Raw genomic sequence first — 18,518 nt, 5'->3', positions numbered from 1 at the left:
CTGAACTGACAAACTCCACTCTGTGAGAAAGAAAGAAGACATTCAGGTGGCTCATCGTGGCCTGTGACTCCAGCTCTGAGGAGAGCTGATGCCTCTGGCTTCCATGCACATGTGTGAATACCACCACCACCCCCAGAAATAGACACATAATTAAAATTATTTTTAAAAAGAAAAGCCACTTAAAGCTCTTAAAAGGGGACTAGAAATTTGGTAGGTGGGAAGATATAGCTGTGTAGAAGAGTATGGCATGTTTGGTATGCGGAGGCCGATGTGGGGTTAGGGATGCAGGAGAGGTAACAGTAAGTGTACCAGAATGTCTCAGAGCTCTCACTGAGGATTTATTTTTCCTATAAGAAATGGAAGCTACTAAAAGTTTCTCATAGAAACTTTACATTTGAAGTGTAATCAGAACAATAAGAACATTGAGTGGAGTGAGTGGCAGTAACTAAGTTTTACCAGAATTAGTTTAGGGTTGCATGGGAAATGTTGATCATGCAACCCAGTACTCCATACATGCCAGGTAACATTTACCATGCCTTTCAGGATAGGAGAGAGAGAGAGAGAGAGAGAGAGAGAGAGAGAGAGAGAGAGAGAGAGAGAGAGAGAGAGAACACGCACGCATATAAGTACATGAAAGAGACAGACAGACAGAGAGAAAGAGAAAGAGGGAGAGCGAGTATTGCCTTGCTGGAAATGAATTCCAGGGTCTGGAAAATTAATTTAGTAAGCAATTTTCCTTTGACTATGGAGATTTTTAAAAGGATTTCTTAATAACTTATAGATTTGCTTAGAGATGTGTTAGCTCCAAATTTGGCAACTCCAGAAATATTTCTGTTAATCTGAGTCATTTTAGATTCTCTAAATTGGGAAAAGAACACGATGTCATATGTGCAGGAGTCTTGATAACTGCTAACACTTGGATTCAGACATTCCTGGGACAGACTTGGACGTGTGCCAGAGGACACTCGGCGCTCAGTACTTGTTACCTCTTCAGCCGCCTCATGTGCCAGGATAGGAATTATTTGGGAAAACTTTAAATAATGGAAAACAAAAAAAATGTTAAAACCAAAAAAGCATGTTGGACAGATTATATTTTCTTTTAAAATATATCATACTTCTTATTTGATAAATTCTGAAGCATATATATATAGACTATGTTAATCTGAGAAATAAAATTATACAGAACAGTATGTATAGCATCATACTGCTTATGTAAAATTATGTATCTGTGGTGCATATGTAAGTAGAGAGTTGTCTGAAAGGATGATCACTAAAATAAATGTTCAGGGTTTATCTGAGTATTGAACGTAGAGATGGTTTTTACTTTGTACCTTTTAAATTCATTGATTTTGTTTTTACAAATTACATGTGTGTCATTTTATATTCAGGAAAAATAATCAATGGAGCTGTTTTTCTTTTTTTAAAAAAGACATTAATTATAATCTTAGGCAAAAACTGAAAGTCAGTGTGTCCCAAATATCTGAGGATTATGAGGATATGAGCTTAACAAGTTACTTGAATGCCTGGTCAGAGGGAGGCTTGGGGTAGCCGTGGGGCAGCAGAGAGATGGGTGATGGGCAGTGTTTGAGAATCTGCAGGGTCTGTGTGCGAGGAGCCTTGTCTGGTGCTAGTAGAGGTGCCTGCAGCATGCAGGTAGTGGGAGATGTCACATGACCTTCCTGCTGTTAGCCTTCATCCGTTAGACCTCTTCCCTGCAGCTCTGTCATGAGGTTTTAGTGGACTCTACTTTGGGAGACTGCATTCAGCATTCAGCATGTGATTCAGCCTTGCTCGCCGTGCGCTTGGGCCAGAGTAGAGAAAACAGGACAGGATCCTTTGCATTCGCTATCATTTCCAGCTAGCAAATTAGTATGAAGGGTGCAGAGTAGAGGCAGAGGACGGAGGAGGAGACTACCAGACCAGGGCTCTCCTCTTTGCTAACTTCAGAGATGGTCTTCACCACTCCTCCATTTTACTTCTCTAGGTCCTCTTTTCTCAACAAGCATAAAAGATGACTTGCTGAAGTGTCCAGTTGAATAGACAATCATTGTGCCAGTAGCTTTTCTTGCTCTCATTCAGCCCCTCTAACCAACTCAGAAGGCCTTGGCTCATCCCAAGTGTTCTGAAGCATCTCCCCTTGACAGTCAGACACTGCTCATGTATTAAGAGTTGGTTGATCTTTCTAACTCTTCGGGCAAATGTATGTCCAGGGGCATCTGCCCATTAAGTGTACAATGGACTCATCTAGACTCACAAAGCTGTGCTGCCTATTCTAATACGTTTGTTTTAACTTTTCCTGTCTTCATTGTGTTCTCAGCCCTGGGCAACTCCTAATCTCCTTCTGTCTCTGTAGATTGCTGCATTCCTAGCATTTCATATAAATGAAATCAAATAATAAGTGGCATTTTATAACTGATTTCTTTCCCATAGCATGATGTTTTCAGGGCTTATCTGTGTTATACCATGTATCAGATTTTATTTCTTTTTGTTAATGAATAATATCAGAGAAAATATTCCAGAATATATGAGAAAACTTTGTTTCGTTTATTCATTTACTAGTTAAAAGACTTTTGTGTTGTTCCCACTTTTTTTTTGGCCTCTGTAATTAACGTTGCTATAGATACAACAATTACAAATGATGTGTATGTACAGTTTTTATAAAGAAATCTGGTTTTGTATTGGACATATTCTTACAATTTGGGGGTCTTGGGTATATGCTTCACTGATAAAATGTATGCTTAGCAGACAGGAGACTCTAGGTTATTCCCTAGCGGGGAAAAAAGGTTTTCGAGGGACTGCCGAGCTCTACAGTAAGGAAGGAAGGTTCCAGTCTTCCCTGTCAGCTCCACTGCATCTTTCAATGTAGATATACTCATATGGAGTAGTACGCTGGTACAGTTTTGAAGTGGTACTTCATTTTTCACATGTTTATCATTGCCGTGACTTTTATTGTCATAGTCCAGGGCTTCGACCGTCACTTCTCTTAAACATCTGTAAAGCAAGAGAGTTAAATGGAAGGCAGAGGGGGTGGTGTTTTTGTTTTTTTTTTTAAAGCTGATTTCAAGATATTTTTGCTTTCTTATTTTAAGAATGTATTTAAAGAATGTATTAAAGAATTTATTCCATTGAACATTAAAAATGGAATTCAGTTTCAAGTACATTTTTAAAAGGCATATTTTAAAAATTATGAACATATGTGTGTTTATGTATGGTTATCTGTGTGTGTGAACTCAGGTATCAGTAGAGTCTGTAAGAGAGCATCAGATCCCTCGGCACTGGAATTATAGGCAGCTGTGAGCTGTCTGCTGTGGGTACTGAGACCTGAACTCCAGTTCTCCAAGAGCTGAATGTGCTCTGATCTGCTGAGCCATCTCTGCTAGCCCCCAGGTACACTTCAGAACGGACAGACAGAAATTTGGTTCAGTGATGATTCTCTGAGCTGTTACTTTTTTTTTTTTTTTTTTTTTTTTTTTTTGGTTCTTTTTTTTCGGAGCTGGGGACCGAACCCAGGGCCTTGAGCTTCCTAGGCAAGCGCTCTACCACTGAGCTAATTCCCCAACCCCTCTGAGCTGTTACTTACTTAGCAAGCTGCCGTGTGTATTGGCTTGAAAGTGAAGTAGGTGATATCTGAATTCTCTCTAAGACTTGTTCCTAGGCAACCACACACAGTTCCAGAATATGTTGATAGCGTGATCCCTTTTCTTTATAAAAAAACAAAACAAAACACATACAAACTTGACAAAACCAGGCATTTTATTTACAGACTTAATCATTTTATAAATGTAACTATTGTTCAGATACTGTTGCAGGCATTCTAGTGACTATTTGATATAATATATATAGCTCTTTGTTTCTCAATCCATTTTGTACTTTGGCAGCCATAGAGAGAATGCTGGTGGGGGGCACCCTGGAGATAAATGCACAGGGCAGACATGGCCATATGTGCCTGGCCCAAGGACTCCAACAGGTCCATCCTGGCCTCCGTGAAGGTTGCATGGGTTTAATGTCTTAAAAAATATCTTGTCACCTCTGTTTATGACAATCAGGAAATTCAGTTTTATCCATAAAATAAGGCCATACAATATATGCAGGTAGTTTGGCTTGGTTTTCTTTTGTTTGTTTTTCATTTTGCATTTAATAGATGAGAAAACTAAGGCTTAATTGTTATAGAACAAAAACTAAGAATTTTTAAAACAACAGCTTGACTAATAATAAAATTCATAATCTATTGTGTAATGGGGTGTGGCACATGAGTAGACTCTTGGTTTTTTATCAGGACTTTTAAAAGATTAATATTTTAAATTGGTGACACGTTATCATTTTTATAAGGCAAAGAAACTGTTGCTTATGCTTTTAAAGATAATAATTATACTGACTAAATCACAAGGGCTATATATTTTCACTTCTCTCAAAAGAGGAAAGCCAATTTAAATGTGTTCAAAACTTAATGATTTAAACTAAATTTCCGCTTTGTGATCACTTGAACAAGAATAATTTGGGCTAGGGTTTGTGTAAGTTGGTACAGCTTGGCCTGAGCAAGGGCAAGGGTTTAATCACTAGCCTCAAAAAAAAAAAAGAAAAAAGAAAGAAAATAGTAAATTTGTTTAAACTGATCAAAGGAAGACGATGGATATTCTCTATTAAAACAATAGTTATGTTTCTCTCAGTGCCATCTGTTATATTTGTATTCTGTTGAAAGTAGCAGATAGATATGGGAAATTTTTTCAACCAAGAGATACAGCATTTCTGATAAATTTCATACTTTCATGATATATTCCTAGTTCACCCTGTGGAAACAGTGCTGTTCACTGCTGTCTCTCTGCTCTCCCAGAAATTAGTCATGCCTAAAATCCACATCCATTTTGTGTCACATATATAAACTGCATTCTTGTTGAGAATTGGTAGAGGCTGGTTCACCTACCAGCAAAGGTAATTTCCGAGTCTTTGAATAAGCTTGCACTATTGCCTGCCTGGATATGTAGTTATGGAACAAATAGCTTATACCTGACGAAAGTCATCATTGCCTTTTTATCTCATCTCAGCAGATGCTTGGTAGTTTTCTAACATGTTCAACCCGATTCTGTGAGTTTAGCTTTTTTTGAGCTGGCTGATCACTGTTGAGAGACTAAACAGTATGATGTAATTTATTATAGCTTTGGGCTTAAATGCTAATAAAATGTTATTAAGCAAGGAATTCCTATGATGTTAATTCATCTTTATATTTCTGAAATTTTAATAGGAGGAATCCATTCTTATTGTATTAGGAAATAGAAAATAGCTTAAAATAAAATAATTGAATTTAGGGATATTAGTTTGACTTTTTTTTTTTTTTTTTTTTTTTTTTTTTTTGGTTCTTTTTTTCGGAGCTGGGGACCGAACCCAGGGCCTTGCGCTTCCTAGGTAAGCGCTCTACCACTGAGCTAAATCCCCAGCCATTAGTTTGACTTTTAACATTAACTGAGTCAAAATTCCCAGAGAATCACAGTAGCTGCTGACAAAGAGGATTTTACAGCTTACCAGAACTGAGCACTGGTTGAAGGCTTTTTTTTCCTTGTCTATAAAGGATCCAAGGGGACTGCTGAAGATTGTGCTGCTGGTAGGCGTTGACATGCTGCGTACTGTGTGTTCTTGTGATCTGATCGCTCATGATAGGTTCAGTTGGTTGCTATGGTTTCATTTGAGATCCTGCAAAGCTTCCTGTGCTTTTTGCAATAAGTGGAAAATAATGCTTTGCAGAATTATTTCTCAAGAATATTTTCAGCTTCCTTTACTTGAGATTACAAATTGCTTTACAGGAATTTTTCTGGATATTAGTGTAGGCGTGGCTCACATGACAACAAAATTTAGTAGTCCGGCAGTGTCACAGTTGGTAGTGATAAAGACCAGCATGATTAACTTTAAAATGCAGCTATGTTAGTGACGCTGTAGCTTTTAAAGTATTTGTACAGATTAAATGCTCCTTACCCAAAATGATTGTGGCAAATGTGAATTTAGCGTGTAAATGATGTGCGTGTGTACACAATTAAAATGGAGTCGCTCAGATTTCACAAACCTCTGAAGTTTTGCTGTAGAGAGGAGGGATTTTCCCAATAGCCACATGCTTAGTGTATGGGTTAAAAATAAAAACTCCTCTTGTCATACATCAAGAGATGTGGTGAGATATACCAAGGAAAGGAAGGTTTTAAATTTTTCTTATAATTGTCTTTCATTTTTCTTCATCTGTACTCAGGTTTTCTGAACTGCTCTTATTCTACCCATTTTTACATCTCTTAATAATTGGATATAGTTATGATTGTTAGCAAGTGATTGCTGCATATCAGAGCTCTGGGACGTTTATCTGTGCAGCTCAAACTGTGTGCCCATGTTTTCTCCTCTCTCCTAGCTCCTGCCACCCACCACCTTATCCTTCCTTCCATTGCTCCAGCATTTGTTGGACTTCTTCATCAGGTGACTCATGGGTATCTGTTTCTTTGGGCTAATACCCAGGAGGTTTGTTGAGTGGTTTCGCTCCTAGACCTTTATGTGTCTCCGTTTCTTGGCTTTTGTTGTTTTTGGTTTGTTTGGGGCTAGTCCATTGTCCTGCCCCAACTTGTATGAATTTTCAGAACCGGCTGTTCTCTTATTCCCTGTATGCTGGTTGTATACAAGAAATCTTTTAGCCATCAGCTTTTTCAATCATTTGGAGAACCTCTGGAATTTTGGGGGTTAGACTGACTTTTTTTTTCTTTTTGGTTTGTGTATATAATCTTCCAATTGGAGAAGTTTGCCAGCTTCTACCAAAGGAGCTTTTACTCCCTTTCTCCTTTTCTGATGTTTTATATGTGTCATACCAGGTTCTGAGGTGTAAAGCAGCCAGATGCCCCACCCCATACTTCATTCTCAGCAGCTTTCAGTTATCCAACAGAGCTGACCTGGTATAGCCATGGGTTCTAGACTGAAAGTATCCTTCCCTTAATATTGCATCTGTACTGCACATATACAGATGTTTTTCTTGTCATTACCCCCAGAAGAGTATAGCATATGATGTTTACAAAGCTTACATTGTATTAGATATTTCAGTACCTGGAGATATTGAAAGCATATGGAAGACTATATGTTTTATATGTCTGCTGTGCCATTTTATTGAAGGGACCTGAGTTTCTGCAGCATTTGCTCTCCATGGAGGTCCTAGAACTAGTCTCCTGTGGACATTATATAGCTGTATGCCAGATCCCAAAATGAGTGCAGCAGACACAATCCTTTGTACATCTAAGTAGCCAGAGCCCTTTATATATACCCTGCCCTTCCTCATTTGCTAAGGGAGAAGTCATGATTTGCGTAACCTTGCCCACTCACAGTGAGGTACACTGGACTCTGTGGGTGGCACCACAGGCCCTCTTTTGCTGCATCAAGCTTGTCCTTGCTCTCATTGGCTTCACTGCTGCCCTCATCCAAACAATGCTGATTCCATTAGCATTCTGTGTCAGGCAAGAGAAAAACTAAGCTCTCAGGAAGCTCTGGAAAAGCCCAAATGAATGCATATTTCATTCTTCTCCTCCCACCCACCCAGAGACCACAGGCACTGCTGAGCTGTGCCAACTTGGAGCAATGCTTACCGCAGATGACTTGAAAGGCTGTCTGTACCCTTCCAGTGCATCTCATCTGAGCTGTGCTCGGACTGCCGAAGCCTTTAAATTGCTTTCTGAAGAGCTCAGATAGGTGTTTGATTTATAATTGATATAGAACCCTTATCTTAGTAAATGTGCCATTTCCTTTGACTTAACTGCCCTTGCATGTATCCTATACTCCTTGAACCTAGTAGAACAGCAGCCTCGTGAGTCTCTCCTGCTATCTCCTGGCTAAGGAGCTGCCTGTGGCTCTTGCAATCTGAGTGTCCTGCCCAGTTTGTTGTAGTTTTAGGTACCTCGTCAGCCATCGCTCTGCTTCTGCTCTCAGCAGTGATTATCCTGCAAACTACACGTTGGCTCTTTCTGCTAAGATGTCAGAATTTTGCCAAGCATTCCAATAGCTGTTTCCTGCTAGGTTTTTAGGTTCACTGAGAAATCTCCTGACCTCAGGTGTTGTGACTTTTCAGGAATGTGCCCAGTGTGTAAGGTTACATTCGAATCCCTGTTTCATGTTTATGCCTGGTGCATTTTTCATATTGCTATTAAATAGAATTTTCTAAAAGATCTAAAAGTGTTCTTCAAATGCAGCTAAGCAGAAGGTACACCTACAGAGAAAGGTTATTTATGTGTCCTCCCCACCCCCATCTTTAAAAATGAAATGAGGTCCTTAGGGGCAGGGAGGAAGCCTTAGTCATCTTGACTGCAGAGGCATCTACAGAAATGCATATATGGGTTTGTTCAGTATGGCATTGGATTGTGACTCATCAGAGTCCTAGTACCTCCTTAGGACACAGTTCTCTGCATGAAAAAAACAAAAACACAAACAGAACAAAAAACAAAACCAGAGAGCCATTTTCACTCAGTTCATTCTAGTAGACAGATTTGCGATTCCTTTGCTCCGTTGCTTGAAAGGATACATTTTGATGACTAATTTAGCCCTGTGCTTTTAAATCAGTGTAGGTGATCAGTGACTGAGAACATGTTGGTCACACAGTCCTGGGTTCAGACTCTGATTTCTAAGTTCTCTCTTTGACTCTGGACAAGTTACTTAATCTTGTCTTAGTTTCCTTTGTTGTAAAGGAAAGGAGGATGTAATAGCAATACCTCATGGAATTAGGAAGGTTACATGGCGTAATATACATGCACTTCTAGTGTAGCATAGCACTGAAATTATTGTTGGTATGGAAAGAATCAGCTACGTTGTTAGTGGTTAAGTCACTGTTTATCAGACATTAAGAATCAATAATTGGCACTCATAGTTATGATAGAAATATCTTGGATTCTCAAATATTTGCTATATACATTGAAATCTTAAGGATGCCCAGTTCTGAACATGAGGTTCTTCCCATGCACTGTGCATATAACCTGAGACATTGTTATACAGCACGTTAGTGCTCTTCCATGCTGTGTCATGTGAGGCTACATGTAGGGTTTTCTTCTGTACATCATGCTAGTCCTCAGAAATTGGGGTTTTAGCCTAATTTTAGCCTGGTTAAGATGACTTATTTCAGATTAGAGATGCTGACTATGAGTCTCCACTGGAAACAAAGAATCAGAGTTGCATAGGCAAATACAACTTCCTGCCACCACGCCTGGAAATCCTGGTCTGGTCACTTGAAATCAGATGAGCACAATAGTCAACAGTTTAAAGCAAACCTTTATGCTAAAGACAGGGGCATCCAAAAATAAGTGAACATATATGTTTTACGGTTCCATTAATTTATTATTTTTACTTTGTTTTAATTAATATGTGTGTATATATGTGACCTTGAGTGTGTGTGCATTGGAAGTCAGGGGACAACTTTCAGTAGGGTGGTCTTTACTGTGTTTACAGTAGGGGCTGTGCTATCACTTCTTCTGCCATACTCTGGGTTGCTGGCTGCCGCCCACCTCACCGTGGGAATACTGAGGTAACAGCTGAACTTAGGTTGCCGGGCTTTTGTGAGCAGCACTTTTACCTTGTGAGCCATCTCGCTGGCCTCATGATTCTATTTCTATAAAACAAACGTGTAATGGCAGCCAGCAGAAGTGGCTCAGTGCAATGAAGAGCAGTCAGACAGGCTGTGGAGAAGCACAGGGAAATTTGGGGAGCTGTTGGGATGTCTTGCAATCTTACCCATGATTAAAACTTTACTGAATTGTACTCTAGCAATGAATATGGGATGCTGTGTAAGTAATAGGCATTTGATGAGGAAAATGCAGTAATCTGCTGACCATTTGTAGATAGCTGGTACTAAACATAAAAGCATGTAATAGCCCAAATTCAGCTTCCAAAACAGGGCCTGAAAGCCAGAAGTAAATGAGGCTGGCTCTGGCTGGCTAATAGAACCAAGAACACTTGTGTCTGTTGCGAAGGAGCACTTAGTAAGCTCAGTACAGTCTGCTTAGAGTCTAAAGACATTTTTTAAAATACCCTTACTAGTGCAGGGGTGTGGTCCTTCATGACAGGGAGGTCAAGGCGGCAGGAACTCAGAGTAGACAGTCACAGTGTAGCCACAATCAGGAAAGAGATGGACGCTCACTGACGCTCAGCTCCCCTCTACTCACACAGTCTGGGCTCCTAGACATGGAATGGCACCACCCATAGTGGATGACTCTTCCCACCTCATCTAACACAGTCAAGATAATCCCCCACAGGCATGCTCAAAGGTCCATCTCCTAGGTGATTTCTAGACTCTGTCAAGTGACAGCACTCAGCATCACAGCAAATCAGTGCCTTACAATACACTGTAGGATGTTTCTGCATCTGCCCATTAGAGTAATATAGTAACGAACCTGGATCACCAAGAAAAATACTAAATCATAGTCTGTCTGTACTTAGAGTGTTTTCTCAGGCACACCAGAAGAGGGCATGAGATCCCATTACAGATGGCTGTGAGTCACCATGTGGTTGCTGGGAATTGAACTTAGAACCTCTGGAAGAGCAGTCGGTGCTCTTAACCGCTGAGCCATCCTTTGCTACTTAGAGTGTTTTTATACCAGAATTATTCAAAAATGGCACTACACCGTATAAAGGATTTAAGAATCTGAGAAACTGTGAGCGTGTATCCTTAGGTTTGCACACACACACTTGCATATGATATAGAATGTTCCAAAGACATTTGCATGGATGTCTGTTTTCTTAGACCTGTGCTGCAGAGTAAATTTTTCTTCTGAAATAGATTCATTTTAAACAAGATGTCAGTAACCTTTTGGTGGAACTGATCATTAATTCTTTCTTTCTCTATTTTGTTTGTTTTGCTTTGCTTTTCAAGACAGGGTTTCTCTGTTTAACAGCCTTGCCAGTCCTAGGACTGGATTTGTAGTCCAGCCTGTCCTTGAACTCACAGAGATTTGTTTGATTTGTTTCCCTCTGCCTTCTGAATGCTGGGATTAAAGGTGTATGCCACCCCCCCCCCCAGCATCATTCTTAAGTAAGTGAAATCTATTGGTAATTTTACAAACACATTGAATGTTTCTGGATACACTGTGGTTTCTAAAAGATTTAGATATGTGTATAATATTTTTCTGTAAATAAAAATATATAAATGTATATAGTTCTTAGTAAAGGGTTTAGGAAGAGTTTTCTGTATAAGTGATAAGATAAAAATCAGTATCGAGGTACTCCTGACTCACTAGAGTGGAGAGAGCATCATGTAATCAGTTGTCGGTGTGGAAAGCCCCTTCGTATGTATCGCATACCTCACCACACTGAGAGCACTAAGGATCTGTAGTGGCAATGTGGAATGGTACTAATAAGCCTGTAGCACTCTCACCGTGTTGACAGTTCTATATAATACCAGTGAACTTTTCAAAATAAGTTTTGTTGTATATGTTGCCATCTAACTCAGGAGAAAGTATTAGTGGAATCATGTAGAAATAATTGTATAGCATATATTACTTATTCCCAAGAATAGATCTCACTATGACCTGCATCTATGTATGTCCTTAAGTTTGGTCATTTTTCAGCCCCTGTTGCACTCTCCATCCCTCTGTCTTGCACTGAAACCCTTCTTCCCAAAAGAGTCCCCTTAGTTCCCCACTCCCTGTTTTTAGTCAGGCTCTCAGTCTATAATCCAGGCCACCTTTGAACTTGTGGCAACTCTCTTGCCTCAGCCTCCTAGGTGCTGTAATTAGAGCCATTTGCCACCATATTAGGTCTATTTTGAGTCAAATTGCTCAGTGGTCATTTGCTTATTAGCCATTGTAAGTGTCAGATATTGTGTTAGCCTCTAGTGCTTTAAACCAACAGCCAGTACTATCTGGCAGCCTTTTTAAGTGTTTCTCTTTTTTCCTTAGAAGCAGTACTGTGTGACCAGCTCTGAGGACGGGGAAAATAGGATATGGAATGGAATTTACCATCACAGCATTTGATTTTCTGTTTTACTGGAATTTATGCAGTTTCACTTTTTGAAGATTGTTGATATATGTGTTTGTGACAAGTCAGGGGAAGTACTTAAATATAAAAATAACCTTTGGTAGCTGTGTATAGTGGCCCACACCTTTAATCCCAGCAGGAGGACCAGTGGATCTCTATGAGTTCAAGGCCAGCCCGTTCTACATAGCAAGTTCCAAGATATACTATATAGCCAGAGCTATATAGTAGAAAGATCTTATCCCAAAAATCTATATTTGTATCTATACCTACCTATAGATAACCTATGACAACAGTAGCCATATATGTGTTATATTTTTATTTATTTGTTTATTTGTAAAATATAAAAATATGCTTATTTGTAAAATACCCTGTGTTATATGTGAAATATGGTGTAATATTTTGCAGTATTATATTCCTTCAGGATAAGTATGTAAACGTATGCCCAGCCCTAGTACTGGGCTTACAGTGTCATAGGGTATGTGTGCCTGTGTTCAACCTGACTGTATGGTGTAACTAAATCTCTCTGACAAACAGTGCAGCAGCCATGGTCTCTGTAGCAATTCTCTATATTTGCTGGTGTTTAGTAATGTCAGACTTATTAAACTTTGCCAATCTGAGGTTTTTATTTATAATTACTGCTCTATTTTAAGTGCCTTGTTATATTTATCTATATAATATGAGCCTATTTTTACAAAGTATATAAATTTCTGTCCTTCCTTTGTGATTTTCCTAGATTCTTCTCTTTGATTTCAGATTTCCTCTTTGATTTCTACCGTGACTGTTTACCTTGTGTCTTCTGTGTAGCATGATATATCTATGCTTGGCTAACTTCTATTCAAGAATCTAAAGAAGAGATAGCCTAGAGTTTAGCAGGTTAATGCTTTAAATAGATATTTTTGTCCCTGCGAATGATTTCTTTCCCTCAGTTTGTCTTGATTCTGTCCATCGTAGTCTTTGTTTTCCCTGAAGTTTTTTCTGAGACACCGTGTGGTTGCTGGATGATTACCACACTCTTGGCCCATATATATACAGCCACCAAAACTAGATAAGATGGATGAAGCTGAAAAGTGCATGCTGAAATGGACCAGATATAGAGCTCTCCTGAGAGACACATCCAGAGCATGTCCAATACAGAGGTCAATGCTAGCAGCAAACCACTGAACTGAGAACAGGACCCCCTTGAGGGGAATTAGAGGAAGGATTGAAAGAGCTGAAGGGGCTTGCAACCTCATAAAAACAACAATGCCAACCAACCAGAGCTTCCAGGGACTAATCCACTACCCAAAGACTATACATGGACTGACCCAGGGCTCCAACTGCATATGTAGCAGAGAAGAACCTTATTGTGGCAGTAGGGATAGGGGAAGCCCTTGGTCCTGCCAAGGTTGTACCCCCAGTGCAGGGGAATGTCGGAGTAGGGGGGAGCAGTAAGGGGGATGGATGGGAGGAACACCCATATGGGGGAGGGGGAAGGAATGGGGGGCTTATGGACCAGAAACCGGAAGAGGGAATAACATTTGAAATGTAAATAAAAAAATATATCTAATAAAAAATAAAATTTAAAAAAATAAGTCTAACAGAAAAAAATGTGTATTTGGCATTTAGGCTCAGCTGTAATGCTCAGAACTCAGGGGGTCTGACAGCTACAGGAGGGTGCTTATTGTAGAGTTAATGGGATTTCCCCCAGAGAAGTCTAATGTCTCCTATCAGGAAAGGTAAAGTGGAGATCTCCATCTCCTTGTTTCTAGAATGCCACCTCTACCTTCAGAATGCCTGTGTTCCTTTAGTCTCTGCTCCTTTCTCTCCAATGTGCTGAACTTAGTTCTCCCGGAAGAGGATGAGGAGTGAGGTAGGTGCTTGGCTGTGGCTTGTGTAGGTTTTTGCCTAATCACCTTCCAGAACTGTCTGGTGCCACTTTTGGAAATTTAATTAGGCAGATGGGAGGAGAATATAATCATAAGTAATCACTTTAGTAATTTCTCCCATTTTATCATCAAAATTATGCAGCAAGATAGGCAAAATCGTAGCCTAATATTTTAAAGGGGGGGTCAGTTTAAGCTTCTTCAGTGTCCTTAGATCGTAGACTGTCACTTATTTCTGTCCCCACCTGTCTCCTAAGGCTTGTTACACCTGTGTATACCTCAAAAGTGGTTGAGTTGGGTGCTTTGGCGCTGGTAAATAATAGATTGTGTTTATGATGAAACTGGTTTTATGTGTTTATTACTAGAAACTCCTCTGTTGTCTCAATATTAGTGTAGACAGAGTCTTATATATATTTTTTTTTCTGTTGTGAACAGGCGACATCTTTTAGCTCCTAGTCCTTTGAAGAGATACTTCAAAATAACTTTGGTCTCAAATCAAAATTAATTTTTGGTTTTATAGAAAGTAACTTTTTATACATATTTTCATCATTTTATGTATCTAGACTGAATTTTTTAGGAATATGATTCACATAGGAAAAAAGCTGGAAAACAATGTTATGTTCATTTTTTAAAGCTAAATGTTAGAATTATATATATTTTGAAATTGGTTCGAATTCAACTGGGCACAGTATCATACAGCTTTGTAAACAGCTCCAAAGCCACTGGCAAGGCTGCTCTTTGTAGGAAGTGGTAATTCCGTACCACAGTCCCCGTGCAGAGCAGAGTGCCCCTCTGTCTTTCCTGCTTAGTAACGTCAGTACCACTCTGGAGAACGTGAGTTTTCATCCTGCTCGGCTCTGTTTGTGTAGAGCGAGGACTGCGGTGTGCCGTTCCAGGCGTGTATACTGAGTAGACGCTAAGCCAGGCGGGGGCATGTGCTCATTTCAGGAAACAGGAAAGGGTACTGTCCTGAAAAGTAGGAGGAGTAGCAGACCACAGAATGCTTAGCTGACAAAGCTGCCTGCTACCAACCTGATGTTCGACATTCCTAACTGAAATGAATGGTGGAAAGAGAACCAAGAAAGAGATTGTTCTTTGACCTCTGTGTGCTTGGGCATGCTGGTGTATACAATCACACACACACACAAAGATGTAAAAAAAAAAAAAAAATACTTGAAGCAGTCTTAATGTGAGGTTTTTGAAATTCAGCATTTCCTTTCTTTATTTGATATGCTTTTATGATTACCTATTTCCCATTGTGGTTGCTATGTGAACAGGATATCATGAACTTCCTGGTGTCTTGAGTATTTTCTTCAGTGTTTGCTGAATAAATGACATTCTACCAGCAGAACACTGTTAAAAGGCAGGGTACCTATTGTCCTTAAGTCTGGTGTCTTCTTTCGCTTTTTTTACATATAGTAGACCCATCCATTCCCATCCATTCTCAAGGGCATTCTGCTTGAGCTCTGCTTCTGATCCCACAGACACAACTAAGTACAAATCAGATCAGAGTACAGAGCAGTGCCTGATAGGCCATACCATTCCTTATGTGGCTTCCTAAGTAACAGCGAGAAAACATGCAGTTTCCTTAGTAGAAAAAATAATGATTTTTTAAAGGAAAAAAAAATCACCATTCTAGCCTGCACATGTGTTCCATGTACTTTGAGGCTAAGTCTCATCAATACCTTATAACCATGCGCTCCTTCAGTTAACTCCTGGCTCCCCAAAAGCTGGCAGGCCAAGGAGCTGAGCAGCATAGAGAGGGCTCTTGGTGTTAAAACACAAGTCCAAAGTTAGGCTTCTCTCTTTCAGTCTCACTGTGCCTAACCCTTTGGGACCAGTTCTACTGCCTTCTTCCCTAGCCCTCAACTTCTGGCTGTCACCACACTGCCTGACACTACCGCCCAGTCTTTATTTTGAGGCCATAACCACATGGAAAGGAGCTAGGTAATATCAAACTGTCTTTCAGTGTTTTTGTCGTTATTGCTGGTTTTGTTTTAAACAGTACACAATGCATATTAGGCAAAAGGAAATTATAGAAGTAAACTGAAAAACTAATAATGTTGGTGTAGACGTTTTATCCTTTTAGCTTTTGAGACTTACAGGATTGGAAGTTTACTTGGGGAAAATGTTTAAGTATAGAGGAAATGGAGAAGTTTAATTATATGGCTCATTTACTTGATTATAAGTAAAAACCTGATTGCTTAGAAGGAACAAAAGGTGGAAAATTATATGTTAAAAGATCAATATTGATATTATGTTGAATTCTGGATTAAGTATTATTAAAGTCTAAATTACAAAAGTAAACAGACTACTCTGGATCCATTTATTGAAAAGTATCTAATTCCTAGCAGAATGTGCTAGCACGTGCCTTTAATTCCAGGATTAGGAAGCAGAGGCAAGCAGGTCTCCTGAGTTCAAGGCCAATCTGGTCTGCATAGTGATCCAGGCCAGCCAGAGTGAAAGCTGTAGATAGGGTAGGGTAGGGTAGGGTAGGGTAGGGTAGGGTAGGGTAGGGTAGGGTAGGGTAGGGTCGGGTCAGGTAGAATAGAATGCTCAGTTCTTACCCATTTGGATACCATTGTGCCAGAACCCTGTGAATACTGAGTTTGTGCGTCATGTGGTGTCTTTTCAAAGCAAAAATTACTTTGATTTTAAAGTCAATTTCTGTACTGTATTTTAAGGACAAGGTGTAGTAGACCCTCTCTGACTTGCTGGTTTACTGGTGCTCACTCTGAAACTGGCAGCTCTGCCTGCTTTGGCGTCAGCTTCTATTAAGTTGCTTCAATCTCCTGGCAAGGACGCTGGTGTCAGCCATGCCAACTTGGATCCAGTTCTGAGGTTTCCCTACAGGAAGCAAAAATACTAAAATCACTATGAGGAGAAACCATCCTTCTCCAGTTATTAAAGCATGTCATTAAAACTGACAACAGATTTCTGTGGTCTGATGACGTGGGACTTACAGGCTCTGTATATTGCAAGCATTTCTTGTCCGTACCAAGCCAGCAGACACAGAACAAGTTTAAAGGAAAGATCAAGTCCTTGACCTCTGGCCAGAAATGGCCCAGTGTGTTTCTGTGTTGTCTGCTGCTGCTTGGCTCAGTTCTGGAGACTGCACAAGTGTAAACGACTGCTGGCTTCCCACTCGAGTGAGCACTGAATGGGACTTCCCTTTTGAGAGACATGAGTGCTGGCCTTTAAGTACATTAAATATTTTTTGTTAAACTTGAAGAAATTTTATATATTATAATTGACCAATTGTATATTGAATATGCCATCTTAGTTATAGGATTTATTTCCCCTACTTCATTACAAGTATAACAAAATGGCTTTAAAAGATACCTAAGTGAAAATGCTCTTTCTAGGATCACTGTGCTAGTATCCCTGGTTATTTCAAGTTCACTGTGTTTAGGAGTTGAATTTTATCTATTCCAGGTGATTAACTGGGATTAGATACAGCTAATCTAAACAGTCATTTGTAAGCAAAATCAATAGATTTCAGTTTGGGGGTGTTTGTGCTTGTTTCTTCTTCAGAAAGAATTCACTTGTTCACTTTTCTTAAAAGCATCTTTCCCATTTCATTGAGGCAGATTTGGAAGTCAGACCAGAAACTTCAGGCTGTACTACGATGGAAAGCACTTTGTTGGGGAGAAACGCTTTGAGTCCATCCACGATCTGGTGACTGATGGCTTGATTACTCTCTATATTGAAACCAAGGCAGCAGAATACATTGCCAAGATGACGATAAACCCAATTTATGAGCACATAGGATACACAACCTTAAACAGAGAGCCAGCATACAAACAGCACATGGCAGTCCTGAAAGAGACACATGATGAGAAAGAGGCTACAGGCCAGGATGGGGTGTCAGAGAAAAGGGTAAGCTATCATGAACAACACTTGTTTTTGTCTGTTGGGAGTCCTTGGAGAGAGCCCCTGTGCCCAAACTTCCCACAGTGCTTTCAGAAGGAAATGTGGTCCTTGTAATGCCTGGGTCTGTGGGGATGAGCATTGTATGTCTCTCGTGTATCTGATTAAAGTGCACCAACTGTAGTTCTGCTGCTGCTTGTGTCCCTTCAAGGAATCATCTTCAACTTTAAAAACAGGTTGGAAAATGGCCCAGTAACAGAAGTTAAGAGGCTTTGTCAGGAGCATAACTTATGGCCAAGAAAGACAGATACACCTTATAAAGGAACTGGGGGATTACATAAGAATCTTTTGTTTTCTTTAAAGGGAGTTTATAAGTAGTTCTGTTTTTAACAATGTTATTTATTTTAATACACATGATTTAATTTGTCAGTAGCTATTACACTACTATGAGAATCAGCCAGCCTTGAGTGGGAGGATGTATCCCTTAGTGTTAAGGAATTAAATCAGAAGGATTTACTTTCCTTTAATTGTAAAATAGTTTACATTTTCAGTTGTCATATTTTAGTCATGATATATTTCAGAATAACATGAAAAGTTTTAATCCTTTGGTGTCGAGATCATTTTCCCTTGTTGCCCTTCTTCCGCACCCTTTCTTGGGAAAAGGGAATGTCGTGTTGTTATGCTTTATGTGGGGTCAAGTTAAAGGAGCGGTTTCTGTTTTAGATGAAGCATGTTCCTGCATCTGGGTCTGCTGGAGTCTCTAGTGGCTACGTGGGTACAGAAAGGTTTAAAGCCTGGCTTCTGTCCACAGATTTGTAAGCT

The 18,518-nt window shown here is 39.7% G+C and overlaps 1 protein-coding gene across 5 annotated transcripts in view; it reads left to right on the top strand.

The window, feature by feature from the left end:
• Positions 1 to 18,518, top strand: part of Chn1 (chimerin 1) — a 166,712-nt gene that overhangs the window by 79,066 nt on the left and 69,128 nt on the right. For 4 of the 5 annotated variants that reach the window (NM_001399177.1, XM_039105973.2, XM_006234386.5 and 1 more), the window contains one exon: positions 17,417 to 17,705. In NM_001399177.1, the coding sequence (NP_001386106.1) occupies positions 17,417 to 17,705 (289 nt within the window). Of the gene's footprint in view, positions 1 to 6,382; positions 13,814 to 17,416; positions 17,706 to 18,518 lie in introns of those variants that run through there. The other variant, XR_010064703.1, reaches the window with a different exon arrangement.

Source organism: Rattus norvegicus, chromosome 3 (genome assembly GCF_036323735.1).
Source record: "Rattus norvegicus strain BN/NHsdMcwi chromosome 3, GRCr8, whole genome shotgun sequence".
Classification (NCBI taxonomy): Eukaryota; Metazoa; Chordata; class Mammalia; order Rodentia; family Muridae; genus Rattus; species Rattus norvegicus.
This window is presented reverse-complemented; position numbering and strand designations above follow the sequence as displayed.